General features: G+C 39.1%; 1 protein-coding gene and 1 pseudogene across 1 annotated transcript; one reads left to right on the top strand and one right to left on the bottom strand.

The window, feature by feature from the left end:
* Positions 1-1,618: 1,618 nt before the first annotated feature.
* RNF168 (ring finger protein 168) lies at positions 1,619-16,682 on the top strand. Its single transcript, XM_068975122.1, has 6 exons — positions 1,619-1,919; positions 5,668-5,744; positions 8,431-8,610; positions 11,130-11,251; positions 12,975-13,056; positions 15,723-16,682. The coding sequence occupies exons 1-6, from the start codon at positions 1,619-1,621 to the stop codon at positions 16,680-16,682; spliced, it is 1,722 nt and encodes a 573-aa protein (XP_068831223.1).
* Positions 16,683-24,741: 8,059 nt separating this feature from the next.
* Positions 24,742-24,911, bottom strand: LOC138086477 (small ribosomal subunit protein uS14-like; annotated as a pseudogene).
* Between the last annotated feature and the right edge of the window lie 2,987 nt (positions 24,912-27,898).

Raw genomic sequence — 27,898 nt, 5'->3', positions numbered from 1 at the left:
CTTTCTGGTTCCTCCTTGAAAATAGGTTGGTTGCCAGATACATGCACTTAGTCTTATCCTTCTCCAGACACATTGTTTAGAGAAACCATGCCACAAAAGAGAGAGAGACTGGAACTATGTCTTGGAAGTGTTACTAAATCAAACTTGGGTCTGCAACAAAGCCAATCTACTGACATGCGGTTGTGTTAAGATAAAGTACAGCATTTATTGCAGGGCACCAAATAAAGAGAACAGGCAGCTTGTGCTTGAACAGACAGCATTACCAAGTCCGAGCTGGTTCTACTCACTGACCAATAAGATGGCAAACTAATGTCTCAAAATAACCATCCTATCTGGGTCTGGATGCCAGGTTCTTTTACAGAATGAGTGGGGTGGAGGGGGTGGGGTGAGGAAGAGAAGTAAAAAGCCCCTTCATCTTGCAAGTATCTCCTAGAATGGCAAGTCTGGGGAAGGGATGTGTCAATTTCTTCCTTCCTGTAGCCATCCACAGGTGAGCAGGGTCCTGATTTAACAGTCAGGCAGAGGGGCAAAGTTCCCTGAGGCAGGCCATCATGTATAAACAGTACAGAAGGGTACTACAGAAAGGTAGGCTGAGGAGTACAGAGGGAAGAATTTTCAAGTTACCGCTCGGGTCTCAGTTTGTTTTGAGGTTTCCCTTTTTCCGCCCAGAGACCAATCTTGCGACACTGCCCGGTTTCCGCAGTCCCTGGGAGCAGAACCACGCGAGAAAATTAGAGCCACAACTATCCGAGGTGGGCGGTGGCTCACCGGTAAAAGAACCCGCCAATGCAGGAGCCGCAGGAGACAGGGGTTCCATTCCAGGTTTGGGAGGAGCACCTGGAAAAGGGCATGACAACCCGCTCCATTATTCTTGCCTCAAGAATCCCAAGGACAGAGGAATCTTTCGGGCCACAGACGATAGTGACGCAGAATCCAAAAGGACTGGACCGACTTAGCAAGCAAGCACACACGCCTCGCGAGGGGAGGGGCGGGCTCCCTCCCGGCCGGGGGGGCGGGGCCAGCAGGGCAGGCGGTGCGCGCGCAGGCCCGGAAGTCCCGTCTGCGGAATGTTAGCTGTCTGTATCCTTTGTCGGTTTTGTATGGTGGGAGGGGCTGTTTTGGCGGGCAGTCGTGACGCCACTAACCCTTGCGGGATTCTAAGGCGCCGCCGCTAAGATTAGGCTTTCTGGCTGACTTTAGAGAGGACAAGGGGTGGGCTCAGAATCCGAGTAAGGCGCGAACGCGGACCCACAGCAGCGGTGAAACGGAAGTCCTGCTCCAACGGAGCGCGCGTCCGGGGGGAGCTGCAGTCTTCCTCGAGCGATGGCCCGAGGGCTGTGCGCCTCGGCGGCCTCCGTCCTGGCTGCCAGGAGCTAAGGGAGCGTTCTCACCTGGTAAGCGGGAGGAGGGGAACTTGGCGCGTGAGCTGGAGCCCACTTTCCGCCCTGCTGCAATGATTGTTAATGCCTGGGAGCAGCCAAGATTCATTTGTTTTCTTTCCGGATGTTTATCTTAAACATGGACAAATACACCGCCTTCCAGGGTCGTACTGTTTACCTGACCTGTATTCTTTCTCTTTCAGGTATTGATGTTGAATATGCCTTATTAGCATATTAAAATGGCTGTACCCAAAGACTCCATCCCTTCCTTGTTAGAATGTCAATGCCAAATCTGTGTGGAAATCCTCTTTGAGCCTGTGACACTGCCTTGTAACCACACGCTCTGTAAACCATGTTTCGAATCGACTGTCGAAAAGGCAAGTTTGTGCTGTCCCTTCTGTCGCCGCCGGGTCTCTTCGTGGGCTCGGTACCGTACCCGAACAAATTCTCTTGTTAATATGGAACTGTGGGAGACAATTCAAAAACACTATCCAAAGGAATGCAAGCTAAGAGCCTCTGGGCAAGAATCAAAGGAAATTGGTGAGTAAAACCCAGCGCGTTTGTTGTCTAAAAACCAAGGTCATTTTGAAAGCCAACGGCCACTAATCCATTTTTTAAAGGATAAAACAGAGAGCCAGTTAGTATTTGTCTAAAATTTTCAGAGGTATTTGGGTTTTTTTGGCCTCAAAATGTTGATTAAGGTCAATGGCAAGATTTTGTTCATTGTTATAATGCCCAGCCTGTGTTCACTTGGTGTTTGTTCGATTAAAAATGAAAAGAAAAACCCAAAACAAAAGAATTGCCCGATAGAGTCTTCAGTCGGTGTGAAGTTATATAAATAGTCGCAGAGGAGCCACAATCGCAGTATAGCAAAAGCAGAAGTAAGGATTCTTGTGTTAATGTCTTTTTCACTTTCAATTATTTTCTCTAACTTGCTTGCCTATATATTGCCATTCATTTAATTCTTAAGCTTGCAGGGAGCCTAAAACAGCTTTCTGTGGCTATCTAGTTCAGCCGTTTTTATTCAAAGGTCCTCCACAGTGTGGACTCTTTATGCCCCAAACTGAACACTTTATGTGCTCAATAAGTCATGCGATGTTTCTTGTTTAGGCTTTGAATGCAATGCTTAATACTTACCTTTTTTTGAAATTCTTTTTACTTATTGTCAGTTCAGTTCAGTTCAGTCCCTCAGTCATGTCTAACTCTTTGTGACTCCAGGGCCTGCAGCACACCAGGCTTCCCTGTCCCATTACCAACTCCCGAAGCTTGCTCAAATTCATGTCCGTTGAGCCGGTGATGCCATCCAACCATCTCATCCTCTGTCGTCCCCTTCTCCTCCTGTCCTCAATCTTGCCCAGCATCAGGGTCTTTTTCAGTTAGTCAGTTCTTCCCATCAGGTGGCCAGAGTATTGGAGTTTCAGCTTCAGCATCAGTCCTTCCAGTGAATATCCAGGACTGATTTCCGTTAGGATGTACAGGTTCGATCTCCTTCCAGTCCAAGGGACTCTCAAGAGCCTTCTCCAACACTACAGTTCAAAAGCATCAATTCTTTGGCGCTCAGCTTTCTTTATAGTCCAACTTTCACATCCATACCTGACTACTGAAAAACCATAGCTTTGACTCTACAGACCTTTATCGGCAAAGTAATGTCTATGCTTTTTAATATGCTATCCAAGTTGGTCATAGCTTTTCTTAGTTTGCCATTTTTATCATTTTTAAGTGGACGCAGTAGTGTTAATTATATTCACAGTGTTTTGCAACCATCACCACTATGTTTCCAAAACTTTCTCATCACTTAGCAGCAGACAAACTCTTAACCATTAAGCTATGACTCCCACTCTTCCCCACCCCCTTTCCAGAGTTCTCTGTGAATTTGCTTGTTTTTTTAATTTCTATGAAGCCCCAGTAAAACACACACACCATCTGTTTAGCAGAATTAAACATCATAGACATCATTTACCACAGAATTAACTCATAAAATGTTCCCATAAACCCCAAAAGATACCAGGACAAATCACCAAAATCAGATCTCCGTGGTATAAGCAAGAAGGAAGCATCTGGGCTGTTTGATGGATCTGAGAACAAAAAAACTTCAGAATAAGCAATAGGTATTCATTGGGAAGGGCTTCCCAGGTGCTTGGGCAGTAAAGAATCCACCTGCTGGATACAGGATGCTTGGGGCTGGTGCACTGGGATGACCCAGGGGGATGATATGGGGAGGGAGATGGGAGGGGGATTCAGGATGGGGAACATGTGTACACCCGTGGTGGATTCATGTTGATGTATGGCAAAACCAATACAATATTATAAAGTAATTAGCCTCCAATTAAAATAAATAAAGTTAAAAAAAAAAAAAAGAACCACCTGCCAATGCAGGAGATGCGGGTTCAGTCCCTGGATCAGAAAGATCCCCTGGAGAAAGAAATGGCAACCCACTCCAGTGTTCTTGCCTGGGAGAGCCCATAGACAGAGGAGCCTCATGGGCTACAGTCCATGGGGTCCCCCCAAAAATTAGACACAACTTAGCAACAGCAATATAAGTGTATTCATAAAATATGTGATCTGTTATGTCTGGCTTCTTTCACTTAGCATAATGTTTCCAAGGTTCATACAAGGTTCTATCATTTATTAGTACTTCATTCCTTTTTAGGGCTGAATAATTTTTATATATATATTTTTTCATTCATTCATCGATGAACATTTGGGTAGTTTTCACCTTTTGGCTGTTTGAATGGGTGCTGATATGAATACTCATGCACAAGTATTTGTTTGAATATGTTTTCATTTTTTGTGTATATAGGAGTGGAGTTGCTGGATCATATGGTAATTCTATGTTTAGCCTTTTGAGGATCTGCCAAACTTTTTCACAGATTTGCATCATTTTAAATTCCCTTCACAATGTGTAATGGTTTCAATTTCTGCACATCCTAACCAACACTAGTTCTTTTCTGCTTTTTAAAAATTTTTTTTCATTTTTTATAGCCATCCTAGGAGGTGTTAACTGGTATCTTAGTGTGTTTTTTAAAATGTGGTAAAGTATACATTACAAAATTTACCATATTAACCATTTTTAGACGTTCAGTTCAAGGCATTGAGTACATTCACATAGGTGTGCAAGCATCACCATCATCCCTTTCCAGAACTTTTTCATCTTCAAAAACTGAAACTCTGTACCCATTGAACAATAATTCCTCAGTTCCTCTCCATCCAGCCCTTGGCATCACCACTGTTACTTCTTGTCTCTATGATTTAACTACTTTATGTACCTTATATAAGTAGAATCATAGTAGCTATTTGTAGCTTTTTTTGTCCCTTCCCTCCTGCCCTCCCTTTCTCTTTTTCTCCTCTCTCTCTTTTTCCCAGTGTGGGCAATTTGGCGACTTCATTTAAAAAAAATAATCCAAGTATAATTACCTTACAATGTTATATTAGGTTCACTATTTCACAACAGTGATTCAGTAATTCTACATAGTACAAAATGATCACCACCTTCTTTCACTTAACATAAAGTCAGACTTTAGGTTGTAGCATGTGAATGAATTTCATTTCTTTTCATGGCTAATATTTTATTGTATGTGTTTACTGTGTTTGTTTATCCTTTCATCTGTCAGTGGGTCATTACTTCCATCTTGGGCTTCCCCCTTTTGGCTATTGTGAATTAACATTGGTGTACAAGTGTCAGTGTCCCTGCTTTCAACTCTTTTGAGCATGTACCCGAAAAGAAATTGCTGGATCATGTGGTAATTCTATGTATTAATTTTTTGAGGAACTGCTATACTCTTCCATAACAGCTGTACAATCTTAAATACTCCTGCCAGCAAGGGCAAGAGTTCCTTTTTGTATCTTTGTTAGCATTTGCTACTTTCTGGTTTTGTTTTCTTTGTTTGATGGAGTAGTGGGGAGATGCTGTCTCATTGGTTTTGATTTATATTTCCCTAATGACTAGTGATTGTGAGCATCTTTTCATGTGCTTGCTGGCCATTTGTATATGTCTTTTTTGGAGAACTATCTGTTTGCTATTATTGTGGGATTGTTTTTTTAAAATTCCTTTACTGTTATTTTAATGGCTTCTAGAGAAAGAGCTTAGTATACCTATTTGTGTGCCATTTTGAACCAGAAAACCTCTGGCCTTTTTAAAAATGGAATTCCATATTCCTATAGCTGTTAATAATTGTACACTTATTTTAATTTTGCATTTTATATTAATATGGGTTTAATGGAAGCTCAAAGCTAGCTATAGAATTCTGTAATTGCCTATAATGTAATTTTCTCTCTTGATCTGAAACAGTTGATGACTATCAGCCAGTCCGCTTATTAAGTAAGCCTGGGGAATTAAGAAGAGAATATGAAGAGGAGATAAGCAAGGTAGGTCGTAAATGTTCTTTTTTGGAAAAATTTTCTGCTATGTTTTTGCATACAGTTTTATGTGCCTATATAAATAAATAATAATATATACTGAAATGTTAATGATTTTAATATAGTTTATAAAGGCTTCAGTTGTTTTATTTTAATGTGGACCATTACAGTTTTGTTTCTGTTTTGTTTTGCTTTTTGGCTGCAAGTCATGTGGGATCTTAGCTTCCTGACCAGGGGCTCAAACCCTCACCCTCTGCTTTGGAAGGCAAAGTCTTAATCTCTGGACCGCTAGGGACATCCCAAAGCTCCAGTTTTTACATGTGTTCAAAATAGTTAAAATTAGCTTTAGTTTATTTATATGTGTTTGGTGCTCTTCTTATGTGATAGTGATCTATAAGCATTTAAGTGTGAAGGAGATTTTTTAAACTTCCCTGAAGCTTTAAGCATAAAGGATGGGAAAACGGTGGTAGATTATGGTGTCTTAAGTCCATTTAGGCTCAAAACCACCATAGACTGGGTGAATGAAGCAACAAACATTGATTTCTCACAGTTCTGGATCTGGTGTTGGGCAAGGGTCTGTTTCCTGGCTTCTCAACAGCTGCCTTCTCACTGTGTTCTTACATGGTGAAGAGAGGGAGGGAGAGATGGATCATCTCTCCTGTCTCTTCTTCTAAGGCTACTAGTCCCTTTCATGAGGACTCCACCCTCATGATCCTATTACCTCCTGAAGGCCCCACCTCTAAATGTCACATTGAGGAGTTAGGGCTTCAGTATATGAATTTTAGAGGCACAAACAATGCCTTTAGATGAGGAAAGCATAAAGGGCTAATTGTGAAGTTGTTTTTCAGTCTTTCAGTCATGTCCGACTCTGACATCATGGACTGCAGCACACCAGGCTTCCCTGTCCTTCACCAGCTTCTGGAGCTTGCTCAAACTTATGTCCATTGAGTCAATGATGCCATCCAGCCATCGTCCTCTGTCATCCCCTTCTCCAGCCTTCAATCTTTCACAGCAACAGGGTCTTTTCCAGTGAGTCGGCTCTTTGCATCAGGTAGCCAAAGTATTGGAGTCTCAGCTTCAGCATTACCCCTTCCAGTGAATATTCAGGATTGATTTCCTTTAGGATCAACTGGTTTGATCTCCTTGTTGTCCAAGAGACTCTCAAGAGTCTCATCAGCACCACAATTCAAAAGCATCAGTTCTTTGGTGCTCAGTCTACTTTCTTTGTTGAGTACCTGATTAGGAAAAGAGGGGTCTTTGGATTTCACTAGTACTAGGAGAGCCTTAGTACTCTTCTACCCTGATTAGTCTAGAGCAATGTTGTCCAATAGAAGCATGATGTGGGTTCATACACAGTTGAAAGCTTCCTATTAGCCACATTTTAATTTTTTTAAAAACATGAAATTAATTTTTATATATATTGTACCTAAAATATTTTATTATGTAGTCAGCATAGAAAGTATTGATTATTCTTATTTAGTCTTCAACTGTGTATTTTATACTTATACTACATCTCAATTTGGACTAGCCACATTTCAATGGCCACATGCAGCTAGTGGCTACTGTATTAGACCATGTGAGCTCTACAAGAGCTAATAAACAATCATAGTATTTAATTGTCAGCATATTGTCTAAACAATATCTTTAAGTAAGGGTTTAAGAAATAATGTTCACAACAATGTAGTAAGAACAGGTTTTATCAGGATGATTTTGGGTATAGATGAAAAAAACTAATTTATTGGAATTCCAGAGATTAGTAGGGACTTCAGGGCTGGTTTCATCCACAGCTCTGGTTCCAATTCTTTGCTGACTTCTGTTGCCTGGCTTTATCCTCAGGCTAATAGCAAGACAGCTGCACATTTCTGAACCTCAGCTGCATATACAATGATATGCAGAGGAAGAAACAGCAGTCTCTTCCAATGGCTTTCCTTTAAGAGCAAGAAAACTTAACAAATCTTTCCTCCTATATCCTTCACTTGAATTGAATCAAGGACTTACTTATTTTCAAGTCAGGTCTTTTGGATTTCTAAAGTAGTTCTTGACATTATTTCTTTCAGGAAGTATAGTTTAAATGCCCACAAGCATGGTCTTAGGTCCAGAAAGCTGAGTTTGAGCCTCCACTCTGTGACTTACTGAGCTAAGAAAATTAGATCACTTACTGATCTATTAAAGTTTTTCTGTCTTTCCTCATCTGTAGATCATATAATGACCACTGTTGTTTTTTCAGCAACTACTGCACCCTTGCCCACCGTGTTTGGAGATTCATCCCAACTTCAGGGAGAGACCCTGATTAGTTTAATTCAGTTTTTATCATTCCATTCCCTTGCTAGTGTTTGGTTCAGAAACCTATGCCAAAGTTAGTCAGAACGTGACCTTCTATTACCTAGGGAAAAATATCCCCTAGGAAGACTTCCAAAACTGTATTATAGTGTAATAGAAACTGTGATAAGGACTGAAATAAGGAGGGATGAGGCTTTGATCAAGATTTCATTGGACTGACTGGGGAGGCTTCCTAAAGGAGACTTCCTGAACTACTTTACAGGAAATTGCTTCTCTAGATTTGACCTTAATTTGAGGGATTTTATTTCTTGCCAATTTGTTGTTGTTTCTTTTTTTTTTACTATTCTTATTAAGAAATATTGCAAGTGTACTCAAAAGTTCAGAGAAGGATTGTTCTTTATTTACTATCTTTAAGGTAGAGGCAGAGCGGCGAGCCTGTGAGGAAGAAGAAAACAAAGCCAGTGAAGAATACATTCAGAGATTACTGGCAGAGGAGGAAGAGGAGGAAAAGAGACAGGCAGAAAAAAGGCACAGAGAAATGGAGGAACAACTGAAAAGTGATGAAGAACTGGCAAGAAGACTAAGCCTTGACATTGTAAGTTTCAAGAAAGAACTTTGAAGTATCTCCATTATTACTGCTTTGTTTGATTTTGAACAGTCTAAAGAGGAAGCATTCACCATAACTGAAACTATTTCTGACATATTTGCTCTACCTAAAACAAAACTTTCTTGGCATGTTGTTACCTATTTGCTCTAATCCAAGTATGTGGTTTTCTGGTTTGTTTGGGGATTTTTTTGTTTGTTAAGAATTTTTTTTAATGTAAATCATTTTTAAAGTCTATTGAATTTGTTACAATATTGCTTCTCTTATTCTCATGTTTTGATTTTTTTGCCATGAGGCATGTGGAATCTTAGCTCCCTGACCAGGAATTGAACCCATACCCCCTCATTGGAAAGCAAAGTCTTAACCACTGGACTGTTGAGGAAGTCCCCCAAGTATTCTATAAAAAACTTCTATTTTTCATAAGTAAATTCAGTTATGTAGGAAGCTGTTTAGTGGAAAATAAAAACTCCATTTCCCCCTCCCACTTCTCCACTCCTATTCTTATTCCATTACATCAGGCTCTTTCCCCAAAGGTTAGCACTATTAATGGTTTCTTTCTTATAACTTTTTTTTTTCACCTAAAAATGATATGTGAATCACACTGTTTCTTTTTTTCTGACTTTTTTTTTCTTTTGAATGTGGGTTTATTTAGTATTTTATGTTCACAAACTTCTTTATCATTTTACATGTAAATGGGAAATGGCATCAGTCAGCATTGCAGAGGTAACAAATGATCCCCATATCTCAGAGGCTTTCAACCACCCACATTTATGACTTGTTCATGATTCATGTCAGCTGATTTGGTGGTGTTCCATGTGAAGAGGGAGTCCTCTTTAGGCCATGCCATTCTTATGCAAGAGGAAAGAGAATAAAAGCCAACCATGCAGTGGTTCCTAATGCTTCTGTTTAAGCATTATGACAGTTTACATGCCATTTAATAAAGCAAATCACTTGACTTGGTCCAACATCAAGGGTCAGGAAGACATTTAGTTTCATAAGAAACTGTTTCCTGACCTTTTTCACTTGATATTTCATAAGAGATTTTTCATATTGCTACATATAGTCTATAATTCTTTTGAAATAGTGGTAAAATATTCCATTGTATGGATGCCAATCACTTTTTGAAAGTGAAGCACATTAAATTCTTTTTTGTCCGTGCTGTGCGGCTTGTAGGATCTTAGTTACCCAATCAGGGATTGAACCCATGCCCCCTGCATGGAAGCACGGAGTCTTAAACACTGCGCCACAAGGGAAGTCCCTAAATTCTTACATAACATATTAAACCTGGATTTTGTTATCTCGCCATGGTTAAAAATTACTGCCTAGGGGACAGTGAATTAAGGGAAGGATGATAGAACACATACTGTAAGACCAAAGGATACAGTGAGACCCAGTGATTTGAAAGGACCTAGCAGAATCACTTGAAGTTCTTTTAAAATACAAAATCTCTGGGGATGGGATTTAGGGAATACCACTCCCCTCTGGGGGTGTGTGTGCAGGTTTGAGAGCCTCTAAAAACAATTCTGCTTTCAAACAACAGATATCTTAAAATGTACTTACCAAAGTGAAGTATATCCAGAATTGATTTTTTTCCCCCATTTTTTGAGAGGCTTGCCATTCATAATATAACTGAGTTTTAGAATGTACATCCTTTTAAAAATTATATTTCCTTTTAAAATTTAAGTGGAATAGCTTCAGAACTTTACACAGTTGAGAAATTAAGTAAAAGATATAGACCATGGAACTTCCCTGGCAGTTCAATGGTTATAACTCAGCACTTTCACTGCCATAGCCCTGGATTCAATCCTTGATTGGGGAACTAAGATCCTGCTAGCTGAGCAGCAAGGCCACAAAAAAGACCAATAGAATAACAAATGGGACAGGAAAGAAAATATATCAAAGAGGAAACCCTGGGGTCAACTTTGTCTTTCAAGAATTATTGTTCTAATTCTTGTTTTCACATGGGATTGTAAGAGCAAATCTATTGATATTTTGGAATAAAAGTTTGTTGGTTCAAGGCCAAATGTCAACCACCACCAAGTATGTTAATTTTTCAAATGACATAGTAGGAAACTTATGGGTCTGTCATGAGATAGGAAGTAAATATTCATGCTTATTTATTGGTATGCCCTTAAATTCCCAAATTAAATTATTTTTCATAAAATAACTTTTATTCCAGGTATAGCCCCAGCTTTTTCAATTTTCCCCTATAGGTTAGTTATAAATATATGAAATTATTCATTAGAAAAATTAAAAAATGATCAGTTAATGAGATTAGTATCATCATGCTCTTTGTTTATCTAACGTAGGGTAATAATGCAATTTAGACCAACTTAGATAAATTTATTAATCTTGTTTATACTAATTTTTGCATGGCCAGTATTATTTCACAGGATATATAGAATTTAAGCATAATGAGCATAATTCCTGAAAAATTCTATTGTGGATTCTGAGTTAATTAATAGCTTATTTTATTTTAAAGTTGTTTTATGCTTTTTCTGTCGTCGAAGAACAATTTCTGTGAGGAAAGTGTTTTGGCTTCGCCTTTGAATTCCAGAAAATCTGATCCGGTCACAACCAAATCACAAAAGAAAAGTAAGAACAAACAAACAAACACTGGAGATATTCAGAAGTAAGTGAATATAGAACACTGCTGTATCAAAATTTGGTCCATCAGCTCTGCATGAAAACCCTCTAGATTGTCTGACATTAATATAAAGTGAAAATAAGAGAGATGCTCACATAGCTTACATTCCTGGCTAACATGAAGAGAAATGTGAAACTTTTTTTAATCTTGACTGCTCAGGATTTCCATGTTGGTACCATTTTCTCAAAATCAATCTGTTGGATTCCTTCTTCTCTTGGTTTGGATTCAAATGAAAAAAAAGTAGTCCAATATAAGGTCATCTTCACTGAAAGAGTTTACAGTTTGGCATCTAGATCTTACCCCACTCTGTTTTTCCCAGTTTATATATTATATTTCTTCCCTACTGTACAAAAAACATGAGTCAGGTAGTCAACAGTAGAGTGAATTTAGTTGCTCCACTGTGCCCCTCTTAGCAGCAAGACAAGTTGATAAGCTTTCCCATGGTAATTCATAGTCGAAGAAGTTTATCAACTACAATCTAGACCTCAAAAACATGTAAGAGCTTTTGGTTCAACTAGATAAATATGTGCAACTGATTTACCCCCTTCCAAAATTCATAGAAATTTAGGATTTGAGATAGTGGAAATTTGAGACAGGGAGATGAAGATTTATAGGGAGAGGGCAGTGTTAAAAGAGGTGGTTGCTATTAAGAGAAAAAGCAGACATGTAGCCTCAATATTGTTAATGCTGATATTATGTAAAGTAGAAATCAAGAGAAAAGCCATTAAAAGAGAAAAGCAGGGATATTTCAAATTGATATAATATTATTCAGCATAAAGGATATAGGGGGCTTCCCAGGTGGTGCTATTGGTAGAAGAACCCGCCAGCCAATGCAGGAGACATAAAAAGGGACAGGCTTGATCCTTGGGTCAGGAAGATCCCCTGGAGAAGGAAATGGCAACCCACTTCAGTATTCTTGCCTGGAGAATCCTTTGGACACAGAAGCCTGACAGGCTATAGTCCATAGGGTCGCAAAGAGTTGGACATCAGTTTGAGAAGCAACTTAGCATGCACATACATAAAGGATATAATTGTCATAAATCTTAATGAATCTAAATATATACTTTGAAATATATAAACAAAAATGTATCACAAATACAAGAATAAACTGATGCTTAGATAGAGACATGCTCTTATGCTAACATATTGATAAATCTCATGTCTCTAAGCAGATAGTTGATATAAATTTGTATGTAATAAAATCTCTTTACCAAAATGGTAAAGAATATGACCATGGACCATTTTTCAGAGATAAAAAGTGTAGAATTTCTGACATAAAAAGAAACTAACATATTCTTTCTCCTAATTTAAAGTGTCATTTCCGTTACTTTTGGAAAGACTGTACAGTCTTAGGTTGTTTTGATGCCAGGACCTACCTATTTAGATTCTTTTGAGAATTAAGGAATAATTTAAATTTGACTTTTGATTCCTTTTCTCCTGTTTTTCACTAAAATATCAATACTTGGACTTTTAAGTTTTGTTCCAGAGCTAGACCAGAATACCTGAGACAGGGAGATAAAATAGCATTTTTTCTGAGAAATCAGCCAAGTAGCAAGTGAGACAACTTTAAGCATAAATAGCTAATCTGGCTTTATTTCATTGGATACATGCCACTTGTGTTTCAAAGCATTCAAATTTGGCAAACTTTTTTATATATATATATTTTTTTTATTGAAGTGTAATTAACTTCGAACTCTTTTTTCTAAAGGTATTTGTCACCTAAATCTCAACTTGGGTCAGCATCACAGTCTGAAGTTGTACAGGAAGACAGAAAAAACTCCATGTCTAAGGTTTGTGGATGCTAAAGATATTCTTGGCTTGGCAAGTTTATTAATGCTATAGATCATTAATACTTATAGTTTCCTACTTTTTAAAAAAAAATTCACTGTAGTAAATGGAATACACCTTCTTAATCATCTTAGTCTCACCTAAGCTAGGAGTCAGCAGATTTTTTTCTCTAAAAAGCCAGATAGTAAATATTTTAGGCTTTGTAGCCCAGGTGGTCTCAGTCACAACTATTCAGTGATTTGTTTTCACGTGGAAGCATCCAGAATAAAATGTAAACAAATGAGCTTGTTTTTGTTCCAGTAAAACTGTTTACAAGAACAGACACCAGGTTGGATTTTGTCCATGGACAAAATTTGTAGATCCCTAACCTAGATCATCAGACTCACAAAACTAAATAGGCTACCCCTGGTACCAGCTTCACTTAAAAGATAACAGAATGGAAATAAAGCATGCTAGTAGGGCAGCATCAGGCATATCTGTTCAGCAAGAATCCTCACTGCAGAGCTCCTAAGTGATGGCCGGGAAGTGAGACCATGCAGAGTGTAGTCACCATGAAGATTTAGAAGTCCCATGCCCCATAAGAGTCAATTATTTACTGTAACGACTCATGGGTGTAGCTTCCAGAGGTCCTGGTAAGGAACACAGCCAGTCAAAGAGTTCTAAGTCGTTTACCAAAGCCCTGAACCTTGGCTTCCTGTAGGGGGTTAAAGACCCCTCCTAGGTCTCCTAGTACAAATGCAGTTCAACACTAAGGGTCATTTTTATCATAAGCTATGAGGCCTAGTGACACAAGTGACATTCCACTTCTATCATATTTCCAGGAAAGTAGCACTAGAAAAAATGAGCTGACACCAAGATCAATGCCTACATAGAAGTTTTGTTAACCAAAGTTTTGTTAATAGGTTCATAAATTTTTTTCAATTCAGGTAGGTGGTTTTATAGTACCTAACACTTAATGGACATTTAGGTGCCCAAAAATGTATGTATTTTCTTTAATCTTCATCACAACCACCAATTCTGTAAGGTATCCTTGTGTCCAGTTATAATTGAGAAAACCGAGGCATGCAGAGGCTAGAGAATTGCTCAGAGTCCTGTGAAAGTGAGAGTCACTCAGCCATGTCCAGCTCTTTGTGACCCCATACACTGTACAAATCCATGGAATTCTCCAGGCCAGAATACTGGAGTGGGCAGCCATTCCCTTCTCCAGAGAATCTTCCCAACCCAGGGATCTAACCCAAGCCTCCCACATTTCAGGCAGATTCTTTACCAGCTGAGCCATAAAGAGTCTCTTAAGTAGAGGTAATAGAGGGAAATTCAAGTCCAGATAGTCTGGCTTATGCTGGGGCTAACGATTGATGGAAGGAGGCATTGAAGGCTGGGATTTTTTTTCTCCCTATCCTGGTATTAATACTCACAGCAAAACATGGTAGGCAGCTTAGAATTTGTCCAACCCAGACTACATTGGTTCACAAGAAATGTTATGAGGAACAATAAATGCAAAGCAAAGTAGGTAAAAGAACAGAGTTAAGATCTTAAACAATAAATAACTTTTGTCTTGAAGCAAATTCTCATTGAAGCCTTTCTTAAGGCTTTCCCATGGTCAAAACTAACCCTAGATCTTAATTTACCCAAGACCTGTAAGTGAGAAGAGTTAACTGGCTAAAGCAAGGGTTCTTAACCTAAGGTCTGTGGGTAGAATCCATAGAGTAAATATGAACCTGGATAGAAGAAAAGGTTTATCTTCCACCTGACCTCTCATTTTAGTGTTTCCTATAGTCATGAATCGGAGAAGGCAATGGCAGCCCACTCCAGTACTCTTGCTTGGAAGATCCCATGGACGGAGAACCCTGGTAGTCTGCGGTCCATGGGATCGCTGAGTCGGACACGACTGAGCAACTTCACTTTCACTTTTCACTTTCATGCATTGGAGAAGGAAATGGCAACCCACTCCAGTATTCTTGCCTGGAGAATCCCAGGGACAGGGGAGCCTGGTGGGCTGCCGTCTGTGGGGTCACACAGAGTTGGACACAACTGAAATGACTTAGCAACATAGTCATGAATATAAGCAGCAAACCATAATACTGTCAACAGTACCTGTGTCTTTGTCACCAATAACATATTACATTTGTTGTAGATCTCTTGAAACATACTCATCCCTCCTTCAGTGTTACAAATTATTAGACTTGTTACTAGATCTTATTATTTAATGTATTAATGATATGCATTATTATATCATAAGATTTTAATAATTATGTTGCAATATAAATTGATCCCTATGTATTTATTTTTATGTTTTAAAATATTATTCTCAGAAGAGGTCTGTCAGCTTCACAAAAATGCCAAAAGGAAGAGGGTTTGTGACACAAAAAGGTATTAAAAGTCCCTGGGTTGGAGGAAGTTTAAAAGATGAAAGGTCAAGTCATGGTGCCAGCTGCTGGCCATATATAAAACTGGCTTGTGGGTTTCATGGGAGTGAAAATGAAGAAATACCTTAAGTTGGCACACAGAATAAAAATACTATTAAAAACTAATATATCTTAGTAGTAGTAATAATCAGGTAATTATAGTATATAGTGACAACTCAGTTTTGGTGTCAGTGTAATAAGACTTATATGTTATGACTTGATAGTTTCCCTTGGTTCATTCAGTCTTTTTCTGTTTTCTACAGAAAATTGACGACAACAGTGATGTGAAGAGCCCTACATGGCAAGACACAGATGTTGAAGAAGATATGCCAACGCTTTCTCCTCAGATATATCTTGCAGTTCAGGAACAAGGTGCAAAATTTTCAGTGGAGTCACCTATGCCTCAGTTATGTACCAGTGGTGGAGAATGGTGCCTTGAAGGAAAAGTTGAAACAGGACCAAGCAGTCGTGAAAAAGGGTTATGTGTCATAAGTCTCGAGGAACCTAAAGCCAGAGTTCCCTATTCTGGAGATGCTGCCACTGAGGCACGTGGTGAAACAGAGAGTGAGTGTACTGTAACAGATACGACACAGTTCCTTAGAAACAACACAGTTGGGACAGAAAATGAAGAGTCCCACCTACCGATCAGTAAAGGTACCTCCAAAAGAAGAAACCTAGAACCTTTGTCTGAAGCAATCAGAGAGCCATGCTTTTCTGCAAAAAGAAAGAAAACGTTCCCCAAAGCCTCCTCAGACCAAGAGGAAACAGAAATCAGCTTGACCCAAAAACTGATAGATTTGGAACATCTACTTTATGAGAGACATAAGCAAGAAAAGCAAGACAGGTTATTAGCATTACAACTTCAGGAAGAGGTGGATCAAGAGCAAATAAGGCCAGACCGGCAAAAAGGATCCCCAGATGGATATCAGTTACGGACTGTGTCCTCACCTCCAGACAAAGTACTAAATGGACAGAGAAAGAATTCCAGAGACAGAAACTCCAAAAGACAAACTGAGCTAGAGCAGCCAAAACCTCAGACCGACTCAAAAAATGAAAACCATCGGCAACCTTCTTTTAAGATCCAGTTGAAATGTTCAGTTAATGGAAGAAAGATAGCAAATTCTACTAGAGATAATTGTAATGTACCTAAAACTGCTCATTCCCTACAGCCTAGTAAGTCACAGAAAAGTATTTTTCAGATGTTTCAGAGATTCACAAAGTAATGCTTGAGTAAGAAGAGTATTTTATAATCCAGTAAGGTTGAGTTGTAAAGCTTTCTATCATAGGTTCTTTATAAATTTTTCATTATCTCTGCTCTGTGGACACACTCATTGTCTCTAACTAAAGGAGCATGTGATTGCAAAGGAGAAATATACAAATGTGTTTCTGCCAGACTCAGTTGTAAGCAAGAGTCCCACTCCCTTCCTTTTTCAAATAACTGATGTACTAAGTATAGGTTGACAGCCTTTACGGATATAAAATTGCATTTGCCAACTCCCAGGAAATCTTCAGTTCCGTGCATTCCCCCCAAAATGCATATTTTATGGCCTTTGAGCCCCTTTTTGTCCTGACTAGTAATCAAAGCAACATTAGTACCAAGTAGCTAAGGGATCCAGGCAGGGTTTAAAAGCTGTTTTCTTGCAGCTTTCCCATATATTTGCAGAGCACTTGACATACATCTTCCATAACACTAATTTCCATCTCTGCTTTAATTAAGTATTATAATATTTTCTTTGACTTAAAATGGGTTGGGGTCAGTGTTAAATCAGAAAAATCGGGGTTTTCTGGAAAATTAGTACTTAGTTGACAAAGAAAACTAGACCGTTGATACAGAGGAGCTTGTTTTGGGATGAGGCTGGGGGGGGGTAGATGAACAGTGTGGGATGATCAGACAGCTGGATCTAGAATGGAGTAGCAGGTGTAGTCTGGCGGAGTGTTCTTCCTCATCCTTTCTTTGCTGAATGACACAAGAAACATTTAGATTTTATAGTTTTACACACCATACTATCTAATCTACTTTTCCAGAGGAAAAAATGGAAAGTTATGTCACAGTATCCTATATTGTAGAACCTGACTAACCATGTGTTTATTTCCTTAGGTTATCATACTGACTTATTTGTGTTTATGGACAAAAATAGAAAGTATGATACTTGGGTTTAGCCCTATCTTACCCCTAAAAGTTAAAAAGGAAGGCAGCAATTTCGTTTTATGAAATTTAACTTAGAGATCTTTTGTTTCAGTAGCATGAACAACTTTGAGCAAATAACAGGTTTAACAGCATTTCTGATGGATGTCTAGTTAACCATCCTATTAAGGTAATGACATAATAAAATGTCCTAGAGTTAATAATTGTAGTTTAAATTTATCAGTGCTTTTGGACATTGATTTTTTTTTCCTCCAAATTTTGTAACCAAAATTCTGTAATCTGCACACTGATGGCGTCTCCTTCAATATTGATTAATTATGGGTAGAATCCTGATGCTAACTTAAAACTTAGTTTGCCCTTTCTCAAAAATGATTGTCTCCTGAGTAATGATTGTACTGAAATGAAGTGTACTTAGAAACTAACCAAATTTTTCTAAAGTAGACTAAAATCTTTTCATCAAACCAATATTTTTTAAGACCAATTTTGCTTTACATTTTAGGGATTCCTCAAATAAAAGTTATGCAGTTAAATCTTCCTGGAATAGTCCATGACCAAAAAGGGAGAAAAATAGTATAATGTATTTAGGATTTACATATATAACCACTTATTTGTCTGTGAAAAGTCTTCCTGACTAAAATTGGTTTTAACACAAATTTTAACTTCTTAGTCTTTCTGATACTCCTACCATGTATGCATCTTTGTGAGAAACTAGTAAATATTTTGTGTCATTAGAATGTATTGATACTTTTCCTTCCATTTTTGTGGAAGGGATATGAGAGTGTTTAATTTCTCAAGGAGTTGTAGAACTGTGCAGAGGCTGAAAATCTGAAAATTAAAATAATTATTAAAAATTAAAATGGACTATATGTTTTATCACAGTTAAAAATTAAAACATGAAAATAAGTTATGTGTAAAAACTACCATAAAGGAAAACTGGAAGACATGGAAGACTAGGGAAAAAGTAGATACAGTTCACCACAAAAAGATAATTTCTTTTTATAAAGTGTCTGCCAGTACATTAAGAAAAAGACTAACAACTCAAAAGAAAAATTAGAAAAGTTTATGTTCCCAAGAAACAGTTCTCAGGAAAGAAAATACAAATGGCTCTTGAATGTGTGAAAAGATGGATAATATCACTTATACCAATGCTCATATGTTTTTCTATCCTTCATTAGTAAAGATAAAGGTGCTTTTTTGGTTTTGTTTTTATCTGTGTATAGGTTTGTTTGGTTTTTTTTTTCCAGTCTTTGCAAAACTGTAGGGAAATAGGCACTCTTATATGTTGCTTGATATGAATAGAAAATTTTAAAGCCCTGAAGAGGTAACCTTGGCAGTTTACCTCTAGTAATTTCTTACTGTTTTCACACATATGTATAATGGCATGCACAAAAGATTTTTCTATGGTATTGTTTATAATAACAAGTTAGAAACAACCTTAAGCATATCAAGGGACAATAAATGATGGTAAAATGGAATACTATACAGCAGTTAAACAAAAAAAACCCACTTTACTGTTATTAAAAAGCACTATAAGATATAAACAAAAAATACAAGTGTAGAATAGTGTGCAACTATTTATCCAAAGAAGAGAATTGAGAAACCTGTATGCAGGTCAGGAAGCAACAGTTAGAAATGGACATGAAACAACAGACTGGTTCCAAATTGGAAAAGGAGTATGTCAAGGCTGTATATTGTCACCCTACTTATTTAACTTATATGCAGAGTACATCGTGAGAAACGCTGGGCTGGATGAAGCACAAGCTGGAATCAAGATTGCTGGGAGAAATATCAATAACCTCAGATATGCAGATGACGCCACCCTTATGGCAGAAAGTGAAGAGGAACTAAAGAGCTTCTTGATGAAAGTAAAAGAGGAGAGTGAAAAAGTTGGCTTAAAGCTCAACATTCAGAAAACGAAGATCATGGCATTCGATCCCATCACTGAATGGCAGATAGATGGGGAAACAGTGGCTGACTTATTTTTCTGGGCTCCAAAATCACTGCAGATGGTGACTGCAGCCATGAAATTAAAAGACACTTACTCCTTGGAAGGAAAGTTATGACAGCATATTAAAAAGCAGAGACATTACTTTGCCAACAAAAGGTCCATCTAGTCAAGGCTATGGTTTTTCCAGTGGTCATGTATGGATGTGAGAGTTGGACTGCGAAGAAAGCTGAGCACCGAAGAATTGATGCTTTTGAACTGTGGTGTTGGAGAAAACTCTTGAGAGTCTCTTGGATTGCAAGGAGAGCCAACCAGTCCATCCTAAAGGAGATCATTCCTGGGTGTTCATTGGAAGGACTGATGCTGAAGCTGAAACTCCAATACTTTGGCCACCTCATGCGAAGAGTTGACTCATTGGAAAAGTCCCTGATGCTGGGAAAGATTGAGGGCAGGAGGAGAAGGGGACGACAGAGGATGAGATGGTTGGATGGCATCATCGACTCGATGGACGTGGGTTTGGGTGGACTCTGGGAGTTGGTGATGGACAGGGAGGCCTGGCGTGCTGCGGTTCGTGGGGTTGCAAAGAATCAGACAGGACTGAGTGATTGAACTGACTGAAGAGAGAAAAACAGTATTGCCAGCAGGGAAAGAAACTGGGTGGCTGGGAGACAGAAGTGGAAGAGTGAGTTTAGATGTTTTTCTACTTTTTGAATTTTCAATCATGTTGAATGTATCATCTACTCAAAACTTAAATATTATAAGATTAAGGCTATTTATGCATCTAAGCCTATACCACTCTAGACAGTTCTTTTTTCCTTTAAATTCTAAGAATCATAATTTAGGAAGAGTTTTCAACGTGAAAAGTAACTGAGTTTTCGCAAATACCATTGTGAATGAATATATTTAGCTTGAATGTACTATTTTTAAATTATCTGAGAAGCAAAGCTTATGCTTTTCAGGTAGCAATGCTGTAGACCTGCAGTCTTGCTGAAGACAATGAGAAGAGCCAGATAAAAGTATACAATGTTCTACTTAAAAACATCAGAAAGCTACTGAAACAATGAGGACTAAGGGGCTAAGATTCTAGAGAGGGGAGACCTGAGAGGTGAACTGATGTTTGCAACCCTTCTTCCACTTGTAGCTTGTGCCTATTCTGAATGCAGAGTGAGAATGAGGACTTCTGGTGAACAGGTCTGCTCTACTGGCAGAACTCTTGGCCAGCTCATGAAGCTGGAGTTTTTAGAGACTTGAAGGTCATCGTCATCAAACACAAGTTACACTTTCTCATCAAGATAACTACAGTTTTGAAACTGTTAAGAGCAGAGGCTAAAAGGGTGAAAACCTTTGAAAAGCAGAGAGGAGTCATCAGGCTCACACTGCAGATGAGACAGAACAGAATTCAGGACCTACCAGAGGAAGGAAGCTTGTTGAACATACCAGAAGCCTCAGCTGAAAGTCCCCCAGCACAGAAGTCTGCAAACTAAATCCCAGGAGCCAAATCTGCACTCTGCGATACTTGGAGGACCTGTGAATGGCTTTAAACAGACTCCTAGAGGGACTTATCTGGTGGTCCAGTGGCTAAGACTCCATGTTCCCAATGCAGGGCACCTGAGTATAAATACTTAAACTGAATAGCCCTTAGATTCCTTAGTTCACATATAAGGAACTGAACTGTGGGAGTAGTAATTTGTGCATGAATTTTGGACCACCAAAAGAAGGGACGTGTGGGTGCAGGAGGGAAGAAAATAATGTCCTTCTTAACTTGGTCTCTACCTGTATGACCTTAGGCAAGCTACTTAATCTGTCTTAATTTGTAAACAGGAATCAATGTAACCAAGAGTTGCTATGGAGAATTAAGGGAAGTAATAGAGCAACTGGCACAGGCCCTGACTCAACAAAGAACCTTAAACGATAGTGTCTCTCCTGGCTCTCCTCCAGTCCCACTACATCTAACCCCACTATTGGGAGAGTCACTTCTCCAGTGACTTCGTGTACTCTAAGTGCCCGTGTATAGCATCCAGTAAAGTGCAGTTGCCTTCTGTATACTCGTGAACACTACTCACCTCTCCCTTACCGGATATATTTTTAGCTCTGTGTCAGAAGGGGCCCCTGACCATGAGTTTCCCTGTTACGGCTCCCAGATCACAAGTGACTTCAGCCTCAGAGGAAACCGTTTCTCAGGTATCTTGTGGCTTCTTTAAATTCCTATACAAGTTCTATACATTTGGTCTGCATAAAGGTGTGTAAAACAAACTGCAATGGGGAGGTGAGCCTCTACTGTGTTTACCCATAACTTGATTCCTGTGTAAAGATCTTAATAAATAATAATTACTTTAAATTTTGTCTCATTTTTTTAACCCTTCAATGTAGCCTTGTGGCAGGACTTGGAGCGACATGGACCCTGAATTCAACTGCGAGGACCCTTCCTTCTCTTTACATTTCGCTGTACATTTCTCTTCAGCTTGGCTTTTGTGGCCCCAGGCTGCTGCACCGAGGCTCTGTGAAACTAGTTCAGTCCAGGTTTTCACTCAGTTGGGGATCATAAATTGAGTTTATCCATTGTTTGTATCCTGCTTCATCTCTTAAAACCCATAAAAGGTTTGGGTGTCTGTTTTTTACTGCAGGATTAAAATCCCACTCTCTGGTCAGTTTATACTAGACAGATGTAGGTTATACTGGGTTTATTGATCGCAGTCCACTGAAGAAGAGAACTGTAATAGGTATTTGAACAGAGTATACAGTATAGAAAAATGGTTAGACAGGTGTTGGAACAAAAGGGAACACAGATAACCCAAAAATGATCACTGTGAGAAGTGGCTACCACCCTCAAAGCTGGGAAACATGGGAAGGATTCTGGTTACTAGAATGTAGGTGCTCAGGATGTGTGGGAAAGTGGATCCTACAGACTTGGAATTCAGATTTTTGAGAAACAACTCCCAGCTACTGCTGGGGCTCTGAAGGTTCTAGAGGAGTTGAAGGCATTTGGAAGCTGGAATCAACTGCTGACACTGAGAGGAACAGCAAAGAAATGCCCCCTTTTCCCTTTCCTCCTAGTACCTCTTAATAGAACTTAATAGGAAGCTTGCTGGTGAAGGAGTCTGGAAAAGGGGTTGGGGGTTTTTTGTTTCTTCAGCCTGGCGGCGTGTGGGATTGCTTGGAACCTCACCCACTGGACTGCCAGGGAAGTCCCTGGAAATGGTGTTTTTTATATCCCAGGAGAGTTTGGAATGACAGGCTTGAGAAAACAGGCAGGAGATAAGCAACGAGAGGAGAGAAAACAAGCACAACAGAGTTTTCCTTTAATGGGTTCTGGGACAAAAACATCTTGAAATCTCTAAGGGAAAAAACTGGAAAGCTATCCTGACAAGATGGAGTAATATGTACGGGAAATGATGCTTAAACACAAATGCCCAGGAGAGGTAAAACCTCATTAAGAATGTATGGAAGTAAACTGGAGAACCTTCCCAAGCACCTGTAGAAAGCCCTGCCAGTTGTTTAGTACCTATTGCTCTGATTATACTTTAGTGTCCCCATCTCAACCAGAACTGATGATTAGAGAGTAAGGTTTCTCTGTGCCACCTTTTGGACCAACAATCATCTGAAGCCACCACTGTCCTGAGTCCCTAAAAGCTTTCTAATTCTCACCCACAGGAATACCAAGAACCCCTCTCTGAAATTTCCTCTACAGAAAATTAAGGCCATCAGACACAATCACTAAATTTCTATAGCTCTTAGGAAGATATCCTAGAAATAATAGAACACTAGGATAAGATTTAAAGGAGGGCATTTTAGTAATTGAAATAGATCATAATGAAGTAACTCTCCAGAGTAATTCTAGACTGAAAAAAAAAAATTAGATGACAAGAATTATGTAATAATCTTAGCAAGAGGCACTGAAATAATACTAAATCAATTTGCTTTTAATGCGAGAGAATCTACTTACAAAGAGCTTGAAGTGCTATAGTTTATGCAACTGCATTCCAAGTTCACTGACTTGAAAACTGTTCAAAAATCTCAAGATCTCAAAAACGATTCTGTTTGGAAAAGCACATTGTAAACAAAAAATGTACTTGATTCTATTGGAAAATGCTTAGAAAACTTACATTAAAAGCTTTTACATATAAAGCTAAAAATTACATGAATTTATTTTTAGATTTTTTGTGTGTGTGTGCTGATAAGTAGGTCACACACCAAAAAGTAGAGAAGAGGTCTAATTACCTAAGACTCAGGTCTCTGGTTGGAAAGAAGTGGTCATTTTAATTTTGCATGATAGCAAAAGCTACCATGGGAGCTGAAACACAATCACGCCTCTTTTGGCTTAAAAAAATAATTCATGCATTATGTATTTTATACTGAAACATTTATTCCAAATTCAGTGGCTTCTTGGGCAGAAGGATAAATTAGTGGCTGGGGTTAACACACACACACACTGCTATATATAAAATAGACAAGCAACAAGGACCTACTATATAGTACAGGGAACTATAATAAACTATATGGGAAAAGAACTTGAAAAAGTATATATATAATATATCAGGCTTCCCTGGTGGCTTAGATGGTAAAACGTCTGCCTGCAGTGCAGGAGACCAGGGTTCGATCCCTGGGTTGGGAAGATCCCCTGGAGAAGGAAATGGCAACCCACTCCAGTACTCTTGCCTGGAAAATTCCATGGACTGAGGAGCCTGGTAGGCTACAGTCCATGGGGTCGCAAAGAGTCGGTTAACACACACACACACACACACACTGCTATATATAAAATAGACAAGCAACAAGGACCTACTATATAGCACAGGGAACTCTACTCAATATTTTATAATAAACTATATGGAAAAAGAATTTGAAAAAGAGTATATATATAATATACATATTAAATATATATATATTACTGTTCTGTACATCTGAATCTTAACACCACATTATAAATCAGCTATAATATTTTAAAAAATTAAACAAATTTAGTGGCTTCTGCATTAAATTGTCTCTAAATGTCAAAAGTTATTTTGACAGTTTAATTTTACAGAAGGTGGTTTGTGTTTTTCTCCAGTCTTGACAGTAGTTGATACAGGAACCATTTATTTTAAGTGAGATTGAGGGGTTGTTTTTTTTTAAGTTTTTAAAACTTGTATTTTATATACAAAGAGCTAGTATTGTTAAGGTAGAGGTGCTGGATGATCCATTTAAGGAAGTTCAATTAGTCCAACTTAATGAAGCCAATGTCCTTCGCATACTGGCGGAAACACTGGCGGCACTATTGAGGCCGTATTTCCAGATCAGACCGTGACGGTTTGAGCAGACCTGGCAAGAGCGAGAACCCTGGCCGAATTTTCTCGAATGGCTCCAGGAGAGCTGCTGGTGACCCATGTTGCTTTCTTGGCTGCAAGGAGGCAAAAGGGAGGGGTTTTCTTTTCCTCAGTGTTCCAAGACCATTTGTATTTATTTTCTGTTTGCATCTTTTGCTTATTTTTCTATTGGTTTGTTAGGCTTTCTTCTCAATTCCTATGGGCTCTTAATGTAATTAGGAAGATTGACGTTTTCTTAGTAATTAGTTACAAAAAATTTCCCTATAGAATTGAGTCCCTGCACACAGGTAGGAAAAGATTGATTGTTTGATAGTCATGGTAATAAGTAACCACCAGAACCGGTTATAAAACCTGTCTAATCAATCAATGACAGTTTGGTTCATTGAATACATATCTGAAAACCAACCAATCAGTAACAGCCTCACGCTTTGAAAGTCAGCTTTAATCATCAGTGGTCTCAGGCCAGTAAACACTTCCTGCAGAGACATCATCATCACACTTCCCTATTTCCTTCGAGCAATGCTGATCACTTGACCACTGTGGCACAGGTATGTACTAACCACCGGACTGCCAGAGAATTCCCAGGTCTTATATTTTGATACCACTTTGCCATTTATCATTTGACTTTAATTATAAGGCTTTTTTTTTTTTTGCCATGCTAAAGTTTTTGACTTTCAGGTAGTTTAATTTTTCAGACATTTGAAAAAGTGGATTGATTTTTTTGTTGTTGAAAGAATTTTCTTCACGCTATAAAAGTTACCTTTTCCCCTCAATATATGTATATTTTATATGGCTTCATTTTTTACATTTCAATATTTGACTCATTTGATGTTTAACCTGGTGTAGGGAGTAAGTATTGTCCAACTTCATTATTTTTTTTCACTCTCTATTCAACTTCCCTAACACCATATTTTTAAAACCCATTATTGCCACTGATCTGATTTCCATACACATTAGAGTCTATATCTGGATTTCCTGTTTTGTTCCACAAGCATGCTATCCACTCATGCCTTGATAGCACATTATTTTAGTCACTGAAGTTTTATGATAGAGTAAGGTACCTCCCATGGCTCTTTTTTTCTCTCATAATATTCCAGTGACTCTTATTTTTCCATATCAACTCCAGAATCTCTTACCCCTTTCACTTTCTTTCCTGCCTCACCAGCAGCTGCTACCAAGAAATACTGCCTCTGCTTTCTAAAGGGATTCCCTCTCTTAAATCTGCCACCACTGAGCCTATGTAATTTTGTGACCTTTCCTCTCCACCTCCCCCTGATCCCCTCCAAGGCTCTTGCCTTTGCCGTTCTCTACTTGTCCTGGGATCCACTCATAGGGCTTCCAACTCAGAATGGGCCCTCACTTTCTACAGAAGAACACTTGCTGATGTTTTTCTGGGATCTGCTACTTCTGGGACCCCTTGGTACTTCTTATTCTTCCCCTTTGCACTTTTTTGACTTCCCAGGTTGATTATTCTGGTAAAAAAAAAAAAAAGTGCTTGAGGCCATGCCTCACGTGGCAGGGGGCTGTGAATGGGCTCCAAGAGCTGAGGGCACCCTCCCTCCAAAACCAGCAAAAATTCTCAAGTTCTCTGTACCACAACTGCAAGGAACTGAAAGCTGCCAACAACCACGCAAGCAGGGGAGTGCATCCTTCCCTCAGTGGAGCCTCCAAAAGAGAATTGGCCCTGGCCAACACGTTGACTGCAGCCTGGTGAGACCCTAGCAGAAAACACAGCCACGCCCAAGCTCCTGGCTGAGATAATATAGGTGTGTCATATCAAGACACTAGGGTTATGTTATTACACATCAGGTTAATTAATATGGGTCCTATGGCATGGGCTGAGGAACTGCTGAGCTTGAAATGATCCTTCCTCTACATTCACCACCCTCAAAACAAGAAGTCTTGCTACTTTAGACTCACTAAGCAGTATAACATGTATCTTTTGATCACCCTTTTTTTCACCCTTGTCCTGGGAACGCCCCAGGAGGACTGTACGCTGTAAGGAGGACTAAACCAGGGGGTTCCCTGGCCCTCTGATGCCTAGTGGAATTATGCCGAGGGGAGCCCTAGCAAGAAATCAGAGAAGGGAGAGTGTGGCTGAACCATACATCTCCTTGACTGCTCTGCAGGATCGCCACAGTTTGGCGGGCTATGCCTCTCAACTGAAGGTCACAGTTCCTGTGAGAGCGCGCCCTCTTTACCGTCTCCCTCGCACCAGAGCCTCTCCTTCTCGGCTCTGGTGGCTACTTCCCCCTTTCTGCCCCGCAATGGAGTGGGAACAGCTGTCTGGCGCTGCTACACGGAACCATCTTGTGCCTTCCCTGCACCACGCCCACGCCTTTGTAAATAATCCCTCTTCTCAAATTATCCAGTGTAACTGGCCATCTATTTCTTGCCAGGCCACTGACTGGTACTGTTAGCTCCACTAGGAAACATACCAGATATTAAAAGTCATGTAAATGTTCAAATATCTTGAAAACTCATTAAACAGTACTCAACAGTACTCCTAAAATGGATGCACTATTCTTGCATGTAAATTATACCTCAGTAGATTTTTTTAAAAATTAGTCCATGAAATGCACCCGTGCCCACTGGTTCCCATGGCTCTCTGGATGATCCTTTGCATATTTCCCATGACACAAGGGACCCCTACCTACATGCTCCCCTGCGACTCAGGAGATCCCTGAACCACAGAGAAAAGTAGTTAACAGAGGGGAAAAAAATCGTTCATGTCTTGCTCAAGTTGTTACACTAGCTTCAAATATTTGTTCTAAATAAAGATGTATATGTGTGTGTGTGTGTATACACACATATATATAATTTTTAGTTGGAGTATAGTTGATTTACAATGTTGTGTTCGTTTCAGGTATATAGCAAAGTAATTTAGTTATACATATATATATATTCTTTTTTAAACAGACCTTAGGAAAAGGTAAATTTTTAAAGTTTGTAATCTGAAAGTACTAAGAGAACTGAACCTCAGCTGTACGTGTGCTTCTCTATTTCTTCTTCCTGACTGCAGATCTTAGGAAATGACAGTCTTACTTT

The sequence above is a fragment of the Capricornis sumatraensis genome, chromosome 1 (genome assembly GCF_032405125.1).
Source record: "Capricornis sumatraensis isolate serow.1 chromosome 1, serow.2, whole genome shotgun sequence".
Taxonomy (NCBI): domain Eukaryota; kingdom Metazoa; phylum Chordata; class Mammalia; order Artiodactyla; family Bovidae; genus Capricornis; species Capricornis sumatraensis.
This window is presented reverse-complemented; position numbering and strand designations above follow the sequence as displayed.

Bases quoted from the DNA above. Each gene is read 5' to 3' on its own strand.
- RNF168 (XM_068975122.1), top strand. From the start codon at position 1,619: ATGGCTGTACCCAAAGACTCCATCCCTTCCTTGTTAGAATGTCAATGC. The intron at 5,745-8,430 runs GTAGGTCGTAAA...ACTATCTTTAAG, and splicing joins ATGAAGAGGAGATAAGCAAG to GTAGAGGCAGAGCGGCGAGC. The intron at 11,252-12,974 runs GTAAGTGAATAT...TTTTTTCTAAAG, and splicing joins AACACTGGAGATATTCAGAA to GTATTTGTCACCTAAATCTC.